Raw genomic sequence first — 14139 nt, 5'->3', positions numbered from 1 at the left:
CTTGCTTGTGGTATCTAGCTTACATGCTGCTGATATTTTAATAAGCAATTGAATTATTTGGGTGATAGCTTTTCACTTGGGTCATGAATAGTTGAATTCTGCGCGCCTTGTTATTTGACTTTGCTCCACACGTGATTGATTACTATTTGACTCCAGAGGAGTATAGACGACTGTGGAATGAATTTCTTCTTTTCGGCTTATAGCCCACCAGGGATATAATCGGTTTTTATATTCTTGAGGCCTGTGGGACTGGTAGTTGAGTGATGAGTGTTATCTAGAGACCACACAAAATTAAATTGATCAAGCGGATATCATGTAAAACTTGGAGTAAGTCATGTGGATTGGCTTTTGTGTCTTTGGTTAGACATGAGACCCACCTAGCATCATAGCTTGCAAGTTGAGTATTGTCGTTGCTAATTAATGTATGAAGATTTTGGCGAAAGATCAACATTGATCATAAATGAAGATTTTGGCAAAAGTTCAACATTGATTATAACAGGATCAGGCATTACAATGTAACAAGACATTTTTTCAAAAGTTAGTAGATCGTTGTACCCCTTTTTTCTTTGTAATGAGACATTTTTTCAAAAGTTAGTAGATTGTTGTACCCCATTTTCTTTGTAACGAGACATTTTTTCTAAAGTTAATAGATCGTTGTACTCCATTTTTCTTCGTACGACCGCTATCTCATTTATTATTGAGCAATCATTTAGGGGCTTTTATCCTCTCAGCGATAAAGTTTATTATCCATCGTTTCGTTTGTTGCCATGACTCTTGTTATTTTGAGGTCATATATAGTATTGAAATTTTTTCTCGATTTGGTACAACTCCCTAAGCCCGCACTAAAACAGTGTTTTATCCTTAGATGTTCAATCAACTACTATTTCAACTAGTTCTAGGTTTGTGTGACATTTGGCCCTTAACCATAACTTATTTGTTGACTCTTTAACATCGTTACGCTTCAACCAAGTTATTATATTTTAAGAATTTAAATAAAAATGAGCAATGTTAAAGCATTTTTAGCAGACTCCTTATAAGGGAGTCTATTCCCTATGTTTAGGGAATATGTCCAAGAAATCGTAAAAAATGTATCACATCAGACTCCCTAAATGAACTCTAAACATTATGATTACTACAGTAGAACCTAATATTTTGGGTTTCACTATTGCAATCCTTTTGATTATTAAAAAAATAAAAATAAATAAAAAATAAAAAATAAAAAAAAGATTCTCTCCTCTCTCCTCTCATGTCTTACAATTTTCTCTCATCTCTCCTCTCATATATATAATATAATTAAAAAAACAAATATTTAATGATATAGGAAATGATTAAGGGAAACTATTGGGGTGCATTTTGACATAAGGAAGCAAAAAGTAATTTGGATATTTAAATGTAAAAAAAATGACAAGTAAGCTGCTGGGAATGCTTAAGTCTTCATAGAGTCCTCCTAGAGCCATCCCAAATGTGATGTGGCTTTTAAAATCACTGTTAAATTTGAGATGTGATTTATTGACTTTTGATCTATTGGTGATTTTAAAAGCCACATCACATTTGGAATAACTCTAGGAGGACTCTAGGAAGACTTATAGCATTACTCAATAAAAATACTTAATAGGATAACAATACTTTTATTAGGGGTGAAAATTTAGAACCACTAACTGCTTTGCTAACCACTAACCACTATAACCGTTAACCTCTAGCGGTTAGCGGTTATTGGGTTTTTGAAAACCACTAACCGTTAACCGCTTATATATATATTTCATATAATATATATATTTATTTATATGTTGTGTACAAAACTATAAGAGAAGTGATGATTTACAAAAATCGTTGTAATTTTATTTGTATTATATGTTGTATAGATTCGTAGAAGGTGACCAATAAGGATTTTGGTATATAACAATTTTTAATGTTAAAATGGCCATGAAAAGGAAAAGAAAAATTGTTTAAAGTGAGTCCCAAAACCATTCCAAAACCGGCCAAAAAAAAAAAAGCCCAAAAAAAGCGCTTAGTAAAAAAGTGATTATTTGGATGCGGTTAACCGTTAACGGTTAGCGGTTTTAGCCACTAACTACAACCGCTTTTTCACCCCTAACTTTTATACTAAACTTCCAACCTAAGTACACACAATAAAATCATAGACAATCAAATTGAGATTCAATCCACAACTGAATTGATCTATAGACAGCGTCATTGTGGTAAAGGAGGTAACTCTAGAGAAAATGTTAATTTGTTAACGGCCATGCAAACTCTAAAACGAATATTTACATTGTTAAATTATTACTTGTTTCAAAAGTTTAAACTAATAGAAAAATGTAAATTTAATCATTTAATTAAAACTTTAACACTTCCCTCTTGTGTGGGCTTAGACTCACTTTTAGTAGGTGAGGTTCAACACACGGAATAATTTAATTAAATTAGGAGTAAATTGTGAGTTAATGTTCGAATTTAAAACCTTTGATTCTGATACCATGTTGAAAATAAAATTGCATATTGAATTATACTGAATATTGTACAGAAGAGGCCAATATATACATGCCAATAATGCATATAAATACATACATAATCCATGTGGGACAAACATCCCTACATACAATCTAACATATATATTATAATACAAATTTCTCTCTCATCAAGGCAACAATCGCACTCCAATCATATATATAAAAGAAAAAGAAACATCCAGAGAATGAGCACATAAGGGACGTGAACCTTAACAATTAAGGCTTATTAGAAGATTGGGCTCCCTTAAGTTTAACCACGGTGACAGGACATGAAGCATTTGTTACAACGTAGTTGCTAACGCTGCCAAGCAAGAGCCTGCAAAATAACATTATTGCTCATCTTAGCTTTTAATCAAACAGGCGTGATATGTGATGTGATGTACATGAAGCTATACATCAACTGTAATCCTCTATCATCAATTAAGGAACCAATCGATCCAGGATGTTCCATGAGGGGACAAAGACAAGCCAAGAAGGGAATGCAATTTTATTTTTCATAGCCCAAGTAACTCGATCTTCAGTACTTTTAACACTTCTCTTTTCAACAGAATATTTTACATCCAGAATATTTTTTTGGATGCTACCCAAAAAACTCTAGTTTTTGACATAAAAAAAGGGCGGCTGTATTATTGCTGCATTAATAAAATAAAAACAAATTAAAAGGCCTCGCTCAATCATTATCAACCGGTTCCCTCAATCTAATCATATAATATCTGCTGGACAGAATTTTCCTCAAAATTAGGTTAGAGAAATTTTTTTTAACCTAATCTATAAAAGTAATATGTATCTTTGAACATGTAATTTTTTTAATAGCATTTGACAAAATTTGAATAGATTTTATTAAAAATTTATGTGTATTTTACATGTTATTAAAAAGGAGACACATATGACTTTTATCAACTAAATTGAAAGAAATTCCTCCAATCGTTTAGAGGAAAACTCTATCTATATTTGCCTATCTGAATTAAAAACTCATTCAGGTGTATAAAAAGAAAAAGAAGGGTATGAATGAATTAATGTGGCCAATTAAGTTACCACTTTGACACATAAAAATGGAGAACATATATATATTTCTGAATTCTGATCACTAAGCAATGAGATCATTATGAGAGGTTAATTACCTTTTGATAACGCCAAGACCCCTGCTCCCAACAACAAGCGAGTCAAGCTTCAGATCTTCCACAGCATCGCACAACTTCTCCCTTGGATCCCCCCAGTACACCTTCGCCACCACCTTAGCCTGCTCCAACGTACACACACTTAATTTACAAATACTACAGCAAAAATTATGCACAGTAGTAAAAGCAAATTTAACTATACCCCTTTGGTCTTTGACACTGTATCAAGAATATCAAGAACCTCCGGATCATTGGTAATCCCATATTGCTTCGAAAAGTTAATCTCCCTGAATTCCTCAAGAGGAACTAAAGCTGCAAAACAAAACAAAAAAATGGTGTAAATCGATATATAAAGAAGTCATGGACGGTAAAAATACTGTGCTGTAGATCTTAAGGTAAAAAGGTAGAGACGTGATCCAGTGTCCTCGAAAAGCTTCTTCCTGGTATGATCTGATTTGGGCGGCTGAACGTGGATTAGGATGATTCGATCTCCTTCCTCGATTATATTATCGGCGGCCCATCGAAGCGCTGCTTTGCTCGTTGGAGAGTAGTCCATGCCAACACCAATCGCACGCGCCTTCCCCATCTCTCTGTGTCTCTCTGCAATAATGAAGAAGCCTTTGTATATATTAAACTAGAATTGGGTTGCCGCGGGCATTTATATATATAGGCCAGGAGTGTTTGTGTTGTCTGGTTTTATTTGTTGTCTACGTAAAGAAGCAGATCGAACATTCTTGAAGCGACTAGCGGGATTTGGGAAGCTGTCTTTCATAATTAATGTACAGAAGAATTTGTTTTGTTATATGTACAGAAGTTGATGTTGAAGATACGTACGTACGTACCCCTTTATTCTTTGATGATAAGATTTTTCTTGAAAGAAAACAACACTTGACAATTACAGGAATTTAGTATAATATAAAGGTAGCTTGTTGTTTTGCTTTTAAAAGTACAGAATTTAGTCAATTATGATTCGGGTGAGGCATCCTTTTAATGATCAACAGCATATATTATATACTAGTTTCGAGACTTCTTCTTTCTTCCCTTTTTTTTTTCTTTTTTTTTTTTTATCTGCAAATTAAATATTTAAACTTAGAAAAGAAGAAAAAAGAGGGGCTTGCCCACCTTTTGCACCAATGTCAAAGTTTGAATGGTCAGTCAAATTAATTTTTTTTTAAAAAAAAAAAAAAAGAGAAAAAGAAGAAAAAGAAAAAGAAATGAAATGAAACCAGTGACCAATATGATCATCTCATAGCAGAATCCACTTTTTGTCCCGATTCATTTTATCAAAACAGGGGGCAATAATGCTGGTTTTTTTTTTTTTTGAAAAAGAGAATATGTTATATTCAAGGTTGCATTCGTTATTGTCAAAGCATTGAACGCATTTGAGGCTTCCCATTTTATACCCGTCCGTCTGACGTTTTCTCCATAGGAATATTAATAGTTTATTTGGATTTAATATTTGAATTTTTCAATAGATGTATCATTGACATCATTAGTCCATTTCAATAATCCTCCTTGCATAGGAATAATAAAGCTTCTAGTTATTTATTTATTTATTTATTTTAAGTATGCTATTTTTCAATGCTCTATGAGTACTATGATCTATATGTTGAAATAGTTTGTAGCTCTGTCATTAATTTCCTTCATTTTCTAGTCTAGAGACTAAATCTGTTGTGTTCTTTTTTTCTTTTCTTTTTTTACACGAATTTCTACATAAAATATAAAAGAAAGAAATAATAGCGAAAGCAAATAGAAAAAGAAAAGAACACAAGAGATTTGGAATTTATGTAAAATATAGAAGAAGGCAATAAATAGAGAAGGGAAAGAACATGAGAATTGTACTTGGTGGCCTATGTACACCACGATTAATTAAGGGTCCTTAAGTCTACATCTTTATTCTTTTTTCTTTTTTCTTTTTTTTTTGAAATGGTAATCTCTTCATTCAAATAACATGGGGAAATTAGGCCTAAGCCTTACAAAGATAGAGTCATCTGCTCTAAAAAAACAATATCTGATATACAACTAGGATGCTCCTCCACCCAAGCATGAGTTTCTGAACTCCTAATTGCAAATTTGGCTAAACCATGGGCTGCTGTATTAGCCTCTCTCTTCACATGCCTAACACTCCATCTGTTTAGAGAGCCTATAACCCATTTGATATCATCAATAATCTGCCCATATCGTAGCCAACTTTTTTGGGAATCAATGATCGCCTTCACCACTTGTAGCGAGTCCCCCTCGAGTACCACATCAAAAATTCCAACTTCCCTGCTGAACTCCACTGCCCGTAGAGCAGCCATTGCCTCAGCAGAGACAGTTTCATGGATTGCCATTACAGGTTGACTTAATGCTGCCATGGTGTTGCCCTTCTCATCTCGAATGATAACCCCCACTCCCATTTTTTGCTCACCTTCATTGATAGCAACATCCCAATTAATCTTGAAATACCCTTCCGGTGGAGCTTCCCATTTTTGTTGAGTCGGCATAGGACAATCAGGAGCAACCCCCTGTTTCTCGTTCACCTTACGGTATAGTTGGAGTTGATCAATGGCTTGCCTTGCTACGATGCTAGGGTGTGAAAAAACTTCCCCGTGCACCACATCATTTCGTCTTTTCCATATTCCTTTTGCTACCGTAGCAAACAGGTCCAGGTCTTCTCTCGGTACTGTCCCCATCAGATATTCCACCAACTCACAAAAATTATCACCACCCGATCTGCACTTTTGGAGCTTATTCCCACTAACACTCCAAACATCCTGAGAAGAAGGGCAATCCCATAGTATGTGATGGGTTGTTTCGACATTACTGGAACAGAAAATGCAAAAATCATCCTCAACCACCCTCCGCTGCTTGAGATTATCTTTTGTCGGAAGAATTTTGTTGCACGCCCTCCACAGAAATATTTGGGCTGAATGTGGTATCTTCAACCCCCAAATCATCTTCCATATAGTCTGCGTTTTCACCCCTAGAGAGCATTCTCCCTTTATTCTTTCTTGTCTTTCTTTCTCAAGGTGATATGCACTTCTCACTGAAAATTCTCCTGAGTTCGTCGCACGCCAGATCAACTTGTCTTCCTGATGATGTCTACTAAGCGGGAGATTACAAATCGCAGTGGCTTCCTCCTCACCAAAATTCGGGAATATGTACTGTCTCTTCCACCGCACAGGATTTTCCTTCATTAACTCAGCTACCAACGCATCTTGTCCAATATGTGTGCTGCAACTCTGTGTGGAATAAGTGATCGGCAGAGGAATCCATTTATCCCCCCTGATCCGAACTGAAGTCCCATCGCCAATGCGCCAGAGTAGTCCGTCTTCAAACAGTTCCCTTCCAGCCAAAATGCTCCTCCAGGCAAATGATGGTTTATTCCCCAATTTTGCTGACAACAAAGACCCTGTGGAGTAATGCTTTGCTTTGATTATCTTCGCTGCCAAACTGTCGGGGTATTGCATTAGGCGCCAACATTGTTTCGCTAGGAGAGCCTTGTTAAAACAAAAAAGGTCTCGGAAACCCAAACCTCCAAGATTTTTTGCACGTCCCATTCTCTTGAATTGTATGATACAATTAGGTTAACATGCCCTATTTATAGAGAGATTGTGGTAGGTGAGTGAGACTAGAGAGGATAGGGAGTTGGCTCAATCACCCACTTTGCAGATTGATACTTAATTAAATTATTGAGATCTTTGCTATTGCCCTAAACCATAGTTAGCAAAAATGTATTTTAACCCTAAAACTTATTACAAAATTAGGGATTTTTTTTTTCAAATTTTTTTTTTTTAACCCTTTGGAGATTTAAAAACCCACGCCCCAAGTGTAACCTATTTTTACACCATTCATCTCATTCAAAAACAAATTAAAATTAAGAATTTTATTAACATGTTTATGGGCCTTGAACCATTCTACTAAGCTAACCTAGGTCCAGCCCAATTTAAGCCCATCATCATGGGCTATAACCTATGGGTTGAGCTAGAATTACGGTAGGGAATATGACACATATGCCCTTCTCGCAGCGCGTTGCAGCCTGCCTTCGATCACACTGTTGCCTTTGCAATTTGGCGGTACATTGTAGGGGGCAGGCTGTCTACCGCCAAGCTTTCAGCTTGTTGGTTGCTAATGCTTCCGTAAATCATCCTTGATGTTGATCGTTGAGCCAATGCGTTATAGCGACAATCTGCATGTATACACATGGCAGCACCACTTGCTATATATCTATTTACCTTTTTTTTAGCACCAACTAATTTTGTCTCGTTTATTGTATGCAGAGAGGAACTAAAATTTAAGGGGCAATTTTCTTTTTTTTTTCTTTTTTTTTTTTTAAAAAAAAATAATAATAAATTTGAAGTGTCTATTTCATAAAAAAATTATAATGTAGAGAAAATTTTAAAATTTCAAAGGACAATTGTCTATGTAGTTCCGCTTCCATGCACCTAGGTCTTGGTTGTGCTTCAATTAGTATACAGATGGTGTCATTACTTGTTATTAGCCTCGAATACCTTGTCTATTTCGCTTGATTGGCTATCTATTTAGGTAGTTGAGTTATAGCAATTCGAATTGTTATGATTATCTCACAACGGTTGTGGAAGGGGTTAGTGGTCACTTTATAAGTGTGAAGGAAAACCTTATCTCTTGATCTAGCTTTTGGGGTTGAGATAAGCCCAAGACCACTCAACACTGATATCAGAGCTCAAGTTTACCAACAAGTTTAGGCCTAACAGTTCACAGGAGAAATGGGTTGTCTCCCTCCAACCTAGGACCTGATGTGTGAGGGAGAGATTATTGGGGTTATCTCACATTGATTGTAGAAGCGGCTGGTTGTCACTTTATAAGTGTGAAGAAAAGTCTTACTTCTTAAGCTAGCTTTTGGAGTTAAGACAGGTTTAGGACCACCCAACACGAATAAGTAATTTTCATGAATTGTTATCGTGGCTAGCCTCCCTCGTATAATGGAAATGTGGTCAAGTCATGACTATTATATCACACCTTCCTTATTGGATTAGAAGCGACACAATAGAGGCCCTTAAAATTATCATTTAATCTAATAGAGGTTCTTAAAGTCATTTCAAAAAATATGAGAGTAAGAATGTAATACCATGGCATCCACTCACCCCATCCATGAATTTGTTAATTTTTATACAAATTTGGACTTAATGCTAAAAATTACTCTTAATTTGGATGGATTAAAAATGTGTAGTTTAGAAAGCATTACAAATAAATCCTATAATCTATGAAGGATAGCTTCTCCGTTGACTAGAATTATTTGACCGAATTGGAGGCAATTCGGGCAGGCAATGACATGCCCTTGGCTAACTCCGTGATGATCCGATATAGTTAGGCTGACGGCTAACCGACATATCTACGCCGGTCATTTTCCTTCTCCACCCGTTATGAAGAGTGTTTGCCACTCCACAAAAAGGCGCGTGGGAAATCCAGCGTCTACATTCTTTCCCCTCCCCCACTTTATCATTAACACTTCTTCAACCCCGGTTTTGCACATAGCAGACTCAGCCATTCTCTCTCTGACTCTCGATGGGCAAGATAATGGCGTGTTTGTTTGTGGCCATTGTGATCGTCTGCAGCCTGACTCACGTGAGATCGGACGCGTCCGATCACCGTTACAAAGGAGGGGAGGGCGTCCCTCTCTACGCTAACAAGGTGGGACCCTTCCACAATCCCAGGTATATTCAATCAATTTCTTCATTTATTTATTTATTGTTTTCTATGATTCGATTCGCACTGAGTTGGATTCGGTTTAAGATTTCATTTCCCGCGAGGATTTGGACTTGATCGCACAAAAGTCCAATCAATTGAATTGGAACTTTTTGGGATATCAGTTCCGTGGAAGTTAAAATTCTTGCCTTTCTGGGATATAGAATTCGAATTCAATTCCAAATGCGTCTGCGTGTACAACAACCGAACCGGGGGATTGGGGATGGGGATTCTGAATTTTGTGTCAGTGCTTCGGTTCTGTGCAATCCATGGAGCCTTATAATGAATAGTGGATTTTCGTTGCAGATATACGGCGATTTGGTTGTGTTTTTAGTTACATGAACTCTGTTTGGTTGCTTGGAAATAGAAGGAATGAAAATTGGAAGCTTGCCGTTTTGTGTTGTTAAGTTTCCAATTCAATGATAGAACCTGAGATAGGCGAATTTCTGTAGAAGATCGGTTGAGTAGATTAATATTTTATTATGAGTAGCACTAACTACACTGTAATGCCTAGTATTTTGGATATTTCAAGGGGGCAAAACAACAAGCTAACCAATTTTTTCGTTTGAAAGCAATAAGTCTAAAATGTTGAGGAAATGATGCCTAAATACACGTTCTCTACTGGTTCCTCATTTTGTTTAGTAGATTGAGGTTTCGGGTTTTGAAATGTTTATCCTGAAATTGGATCATTCTCACTCATTTTTCCCCATTTTTTGTTGGCTTCGTACATGTTTGATTAATGGAATAAATTATGCGATCCCATCTATATGTAGGAAACTAGGATCATGCTAATGTAATGAAGACCGTAATCAATTTGGAGTTTAATGTTTATTTTGATATTTGGAAGATAATTTTGAGATTATTGTGTAGCTGGTTTCAGATTTTGTCGTAGCTTGTTTCTCACACTGGCTGACGTTGTTATGTTATTGTTTGTTCTTTAATGCAACAGTGAGACATACCGTTATTTTGATCTCCCTTTCTGTTACCCAGGTTTGTGCATGTTCATCTTTCTCTTCATCCAAATGCTCTAAATCCAATGTGGAAGTTCTCTTTCTTATTTCTTTTTTGTGTTGATGGGTGTTGGTTGCAGCTCATCTGCAAGAAAAGACAGAAGCTCTTGGGGAAGTGCTGAATGGGGATCGATTAGTTGTTGCCCCCTACAAACTCGAATTCCAAAGAGACAAAGAATCTAAGATTGTTTGCAAAAAGAAGCTGACACAGGAAGAAGTTTCTCAATTTCGGACTGCAGTTTTAAAGGACTACTACTTCCAAATGTACTATGACGACTTGCCCATATGGGGTTTCTTAGGGAAAGTTGAGAAGGAAGGAAAAGATGACCCCAGCGAGTACAAGTATTACCTCTTTAAGCATCTTCATTTCGAGGTGTTTTACAATAAGGATCGTGTTATTGAGATTACTGCAAAAAGTGATCCAGATGCCCTTGTGGACCTGACCGAGGACAAAGAAGTTGATCTGGAATTGACATACTCAGTCAAATGGAAGGAAACAGATATTCCATTCGAGAAGAGGATGGAGAAGTACTCACAATCTTCTTCGTTGCCTCATCATTTGGAAATCCATTGGTTTTCAATAATAAATTCATGCGTGACTGTTCTCCTCTTAACTGGATTCCTTGCCACGATTCTCATGCGAGTCCTTAAGAATGATTTTGTTAAGTAAGAACCATCTCCTACTTGTTAATTAGTACATGGGTCAAACCTTTCATTGCCTAAGGTAATGTCTACACTTTTATTTGTATAAGGTATGCTCATGATGAGGAGGCAGCCGATGACCAAGAGGAGACTGGTTGGAAGTACATTCATGGTGATGTATTCAGGTATCCAAAGTACAAGTCATTGTTTGCAGCATCACTTGGTTCTGGCACCCAGCTATTTACTCTGTAAGCATAAGAAGTTCTCTTCTTAAATGTTTAGTGCAATTAAGCTTGTTTTAACTTCTTTGTTAAGCAACCTGGTAATGTTGTCTATGTGCACTTGTTTTCAGTGCCATTTTCATTTTTATGCTTGCACTAGTTGGTGTATTTTATCCTTATAATCGCGGAGCTTTGTTCACGGCACTTGTCGTCATATATGCACTTACATCTGGGATTGCGGGCTATACTGCAGCCTCTTTCTATTGCCAGCTAGAAGGAAACAACTGGGTATGTATTAATGGATTATTTGTTTTCTTGTCCCTTATATAGATCATTTTATAGGTGGTCCATTTTGAGGTTCATATTCTTGGGACTCCTTTGTAGTGACATGTCTTGAATAGTGAATTTAGTTAGTTTCACGATATTTATTCCAAACAGAAGTCGCTTGGAGGTTTTGAGTCTTGAATTAAATTGCCTTCTTGAATTAAGGGTGGGAGAAGGGGATGAATAATCTAATGTCTAGTTTGTGTGTCCCATGAATTTGATTGACCCTTCATATTTAATGTGCAAATCTATCATCTTGAATAGCACCTTTAAGAAAAGCTGGAGCCATCGCTGCAATGGGCAGGATAAGTCGTTTCTCCAGTGCATGAAATATCCTAACTTTTAATTTGTTATCATGATAATTGTGATTTTTGGATTGCTTCATTCACAATGTTTTTGGATTTGTTCATTGAAAACTATACAAAATGCCAAAAAAGGCGATCAGATTTTATTGGGTGATAAATGGGACCCAAACATAAGAAGTTTCAAATGGTGGTCTAGTAATGTAGTCCTTGGAGTGCATTTCAGTTCATGTAAAAAGTGGACAAAGGGACTGAGTAAAAGTCAGAATATAGAAGCCTTCATATTGTCCTATTTGACTAAGCTCTGGAACTTATTAATTCTATTCTCCAACTTGAATGGATTTGAGTTCCTTGTTTTTCTTGATTAGAAATATCTGAAAATTAGCATAGTCTTCAATCTTTTATGCATAATTTAAATTCTAATTACATATGGTAATTATTTTCTTGAGTAAAACATTATTCAGTGGTACTGTCCTTGTGGAAACGAGAAGCCTTAGTTGGAAAGATGCTACATTTAACAGTTATGATTTTTGTCATGACAGGTGAGAAATTTGTTATTGACTGGAAGCTTGTTCTGCGGACCACTGTTTCTCACATTCTGCTTTCTTAATACCGTTGCAATTGGTTACAGTTCCACTGCAGCATTACCATTTGGAACAATTGTGGTGATTTTTCTTATATGGACTCTTGTAACTTCACCTTTATTAGTATTGGGTGGAATTGCTGGAAAGAATAGCAAGGCTGAGTTTCAAGCTCCATGTCGCACTGCAAAATTTCCTAGGGAGATCCCATCATTGCCTTGGTATCGTAAAACCCTTCCTCAGATGGCAATGGCAGGGTTTTTGCCTTTCAGTGCTATCTATATTGAACTCTACTACATCTTTGCTAGTGTATGGGGTCACCGGATCTACACCATTTACAGCATTCTGTTTATAGTTTTCATCATTCTCTTGATTGTCACTGCATTTATCACTGTGGCGTTGACGTATTTTCAACTTGCTGCCGAAGACCATGAGTGGTGGTGGAGGTATTATTTTCTTTTTCAGGCTTCTGATATTTTCTTTCTGCATCATGTGTAGCACAAAATATCTCCTACCTGTAGTACGTGCTGTGTTTTATTGGGTGTTTTCATTGTCAATCCGCGTGTTCTGTTGCATGCAGCAATGCTATGCTTCTTGTTAGTTTCTCAGATTTTACTGCCTGCTTTCTTATAACTAAAGTTACTTAGACAGGCTCATCAATAGTTTGGTGGTGACATAGAGGTTAAAACTAAAAATCTAGTGTTGCTTTTATAATATGTTTGAATAGAAGTTTGCGTGTTGACCAGTCTTTTAGCTCAATTGCCCTAGTCCGGATAGAAGCATATGCACTGTCCAATAACTTTCAGTGTGTTTACTTTTAATTAATTTCTTAATGATATCATGGCAAGGCAAAATATATTACCTTGTTAAGCTTGGATCTTTAGGAAGATCTGCTTGTAGTTTACCTCTTTCAGTAATTGTACACTTAAAATCATTTGGATGCAAATGGAACTCAGGGAGCATTATATGATCCAACTCAGAGAGATTTTCCTGTTAGGGGTTGTGTTTGACATCTATATACTTCTTACGCACTCAGGTCTTTCCTTTGTGGTGGATCAACTGGCTTGTTCATCTATGGCTACTGCTTGTACTACTATTATGCACGATCAGATATGTCAGGTTTCATGCAAACCTCGTTCTTCTTTGGGTACATGGCTTGCATTTGCTATGGTTTCTTTCTCATGCTTGGGGCTGTCGGTTTCCGTGCTGCCTTATTTTTTGTCCGTCACATATACCGCTCTATCAAGTGCGAGTAAGAAGGCACTTGGTCTCCCTAAAGTTCAACAGGTGGTGTGCTTTTTCCTTTAGTAGGCCCTATTTTTTAAAGCTACCCCTTCTATGAAAGGCGCATTATAATGTTTCTGATATTACAGGAGAAGATTGAAGCAATGCGACAGATTTGTCTTCCAAGTTTCTTATCATTCGAATCTTCAGGGATTGATTTGACACAATCTATCAATGTGGTAGCATCTATAGTGGAGATCTAGTGGGACTGTAGAATTCCTTAGAATCTTGTACTGCTTACCTGAAGCGGCACCTTGTATAACTTCTTCTTCTCCTGACTCCTATGCTTACCTCCAAAATTGGTTCTGATATATTCTTTTCATTTTATTCGACACCCTCCTAACTTGTTCAAATCGTCGTATGAGCTGCATGGGTATGGCTATACAAATCCTTTTTCCTTTTGTTATATATGTGGGTCGATGCAGTCCTCTTTACTTTTACATTTTC

The 14139-nt window shown here is 36.6% G+C and overlaps 2 protein-coding genes across 2 annotated transcripts; one reads left to right on the top strand and one right to left on the bottom strand.

Moving 5' to 3' along the window:
- Positions 1-2521: 2521 nt before the first annotated feature.
- Positions 2522-4317, bottom strand: LOC132183015 (Adenine nucleotide alpha hydrolases-like superfamily protein). The gene is made up of 4 exons (XM_059596401.2): positions 4034-4317; positions 3825-3934; positions 3626-3744; positions 2522-2820 (listed from the first exon to the last, which is right to left on the bottom strand). The coding sequence occupies exons 1-4, from the start codon at positions 4206-4208 to the stop codon at positions 2721-2723; spliced, it is 504 nt and encodes a 167-aa protein (XP_059452384.2). The 5' UTR covers positions 4209-4317; the 3' UTR covers positions 2522-2720.
- A 4726-nt stretch (positions 4318-9043) lies between these two features.
- LOC132180451 (Endomembrane protein 70 protein family) lies at positions 9044-14098 on the top strand. The gene is made up of 8 exons (XM_059593277.2): positions 9044-9297; positions 10278-10318; positions 10419-11004; positions 11091-11228; positions 11333-11489; positions 12370-12854; positions 13445-13695; positions 13782-14098. Exons 1-7 carry the CDS (start codon positions 9149-9151, stop codon positions 13662-13664), a joined length of 1776 nt encoding a protein of 591 aa, XP_059449260.1. The 5' UTR covers positions 9044-9148; the 3' UTR covers positions 13665-13695; positions 13782-14098.
- Positions 14099-14139: the final 41 nt, after the last annotated feature.

This window comes from Corylus avellana, chromosome 5 (genome assembly GCF_965113065.1).
Source record: "Corylus avellana chromosome 5, dhCorAvel1.hap1.2, whole genome shotgun sequence".
Classification (NCBI taxonomy): Eukaryota; Viridiplantae; Streptophyta; class Magnoliopsida; order Fagales; family Betulaceae; genus Corylus; species Corylus avellana.
Note: the sequence above shows the minus strand (reverse complement) of the source record. Positions and strands in the feature narration are given on the sequence as shown.

What these genes read in the sequence shown, in the direction of transcription:
- LOC132180451 (XM_059593277.2), top strand. Translation starts at nt 9,149, where the DNA reads ATGGGCAAGATAATGGCGTGTTTGTTTGTGGCCATTGTGATCGTCTGC. An exon ending in GGCACCCAGCTATTTACTCT is followed by an intron (nt 11,229 to 11,332) that starts GTAAGCATAAGA and finishes ACTTGTTTTCAG; the next exon opens with TGCCATTTTCATTTTTATGC. An exon ending in AGCTAGAAGGAAACAACTGG is followed by an intron (nt 11,490 to 12,369) that starts GTATGTATTAAT and finishes TTGTCATGACAG; the next exon opens with GTGAGAAATTTGTTATTGAC.
- LOC132183015 (XM_059596401.2), bottom strand. Translation starts at nt 4,208, where the DNA reads ATGGGGAAGGCGCGTGCGATTGGTGTTGGCATGGACTACTCTCCAACG. An exon ending in CAGTGTCAAAGACCAAAGGG is followed by an intron (nt 3,745 to 3,824) that starts GTATAGTTAAAT and finishes ACGTTGGAGCAG; the next exon opens with GCTAAGGTGGTGGCGAAGGT. An exon ending in GGTCTTGGCGTTATCAAAAG is followed by an intron (nt 2,821 to 3,625) that starts GTAATTAACCTC and finishes GTTATTTTGCAG; the next exon opens with GCTCTTGCTTGGCAGCGTTA.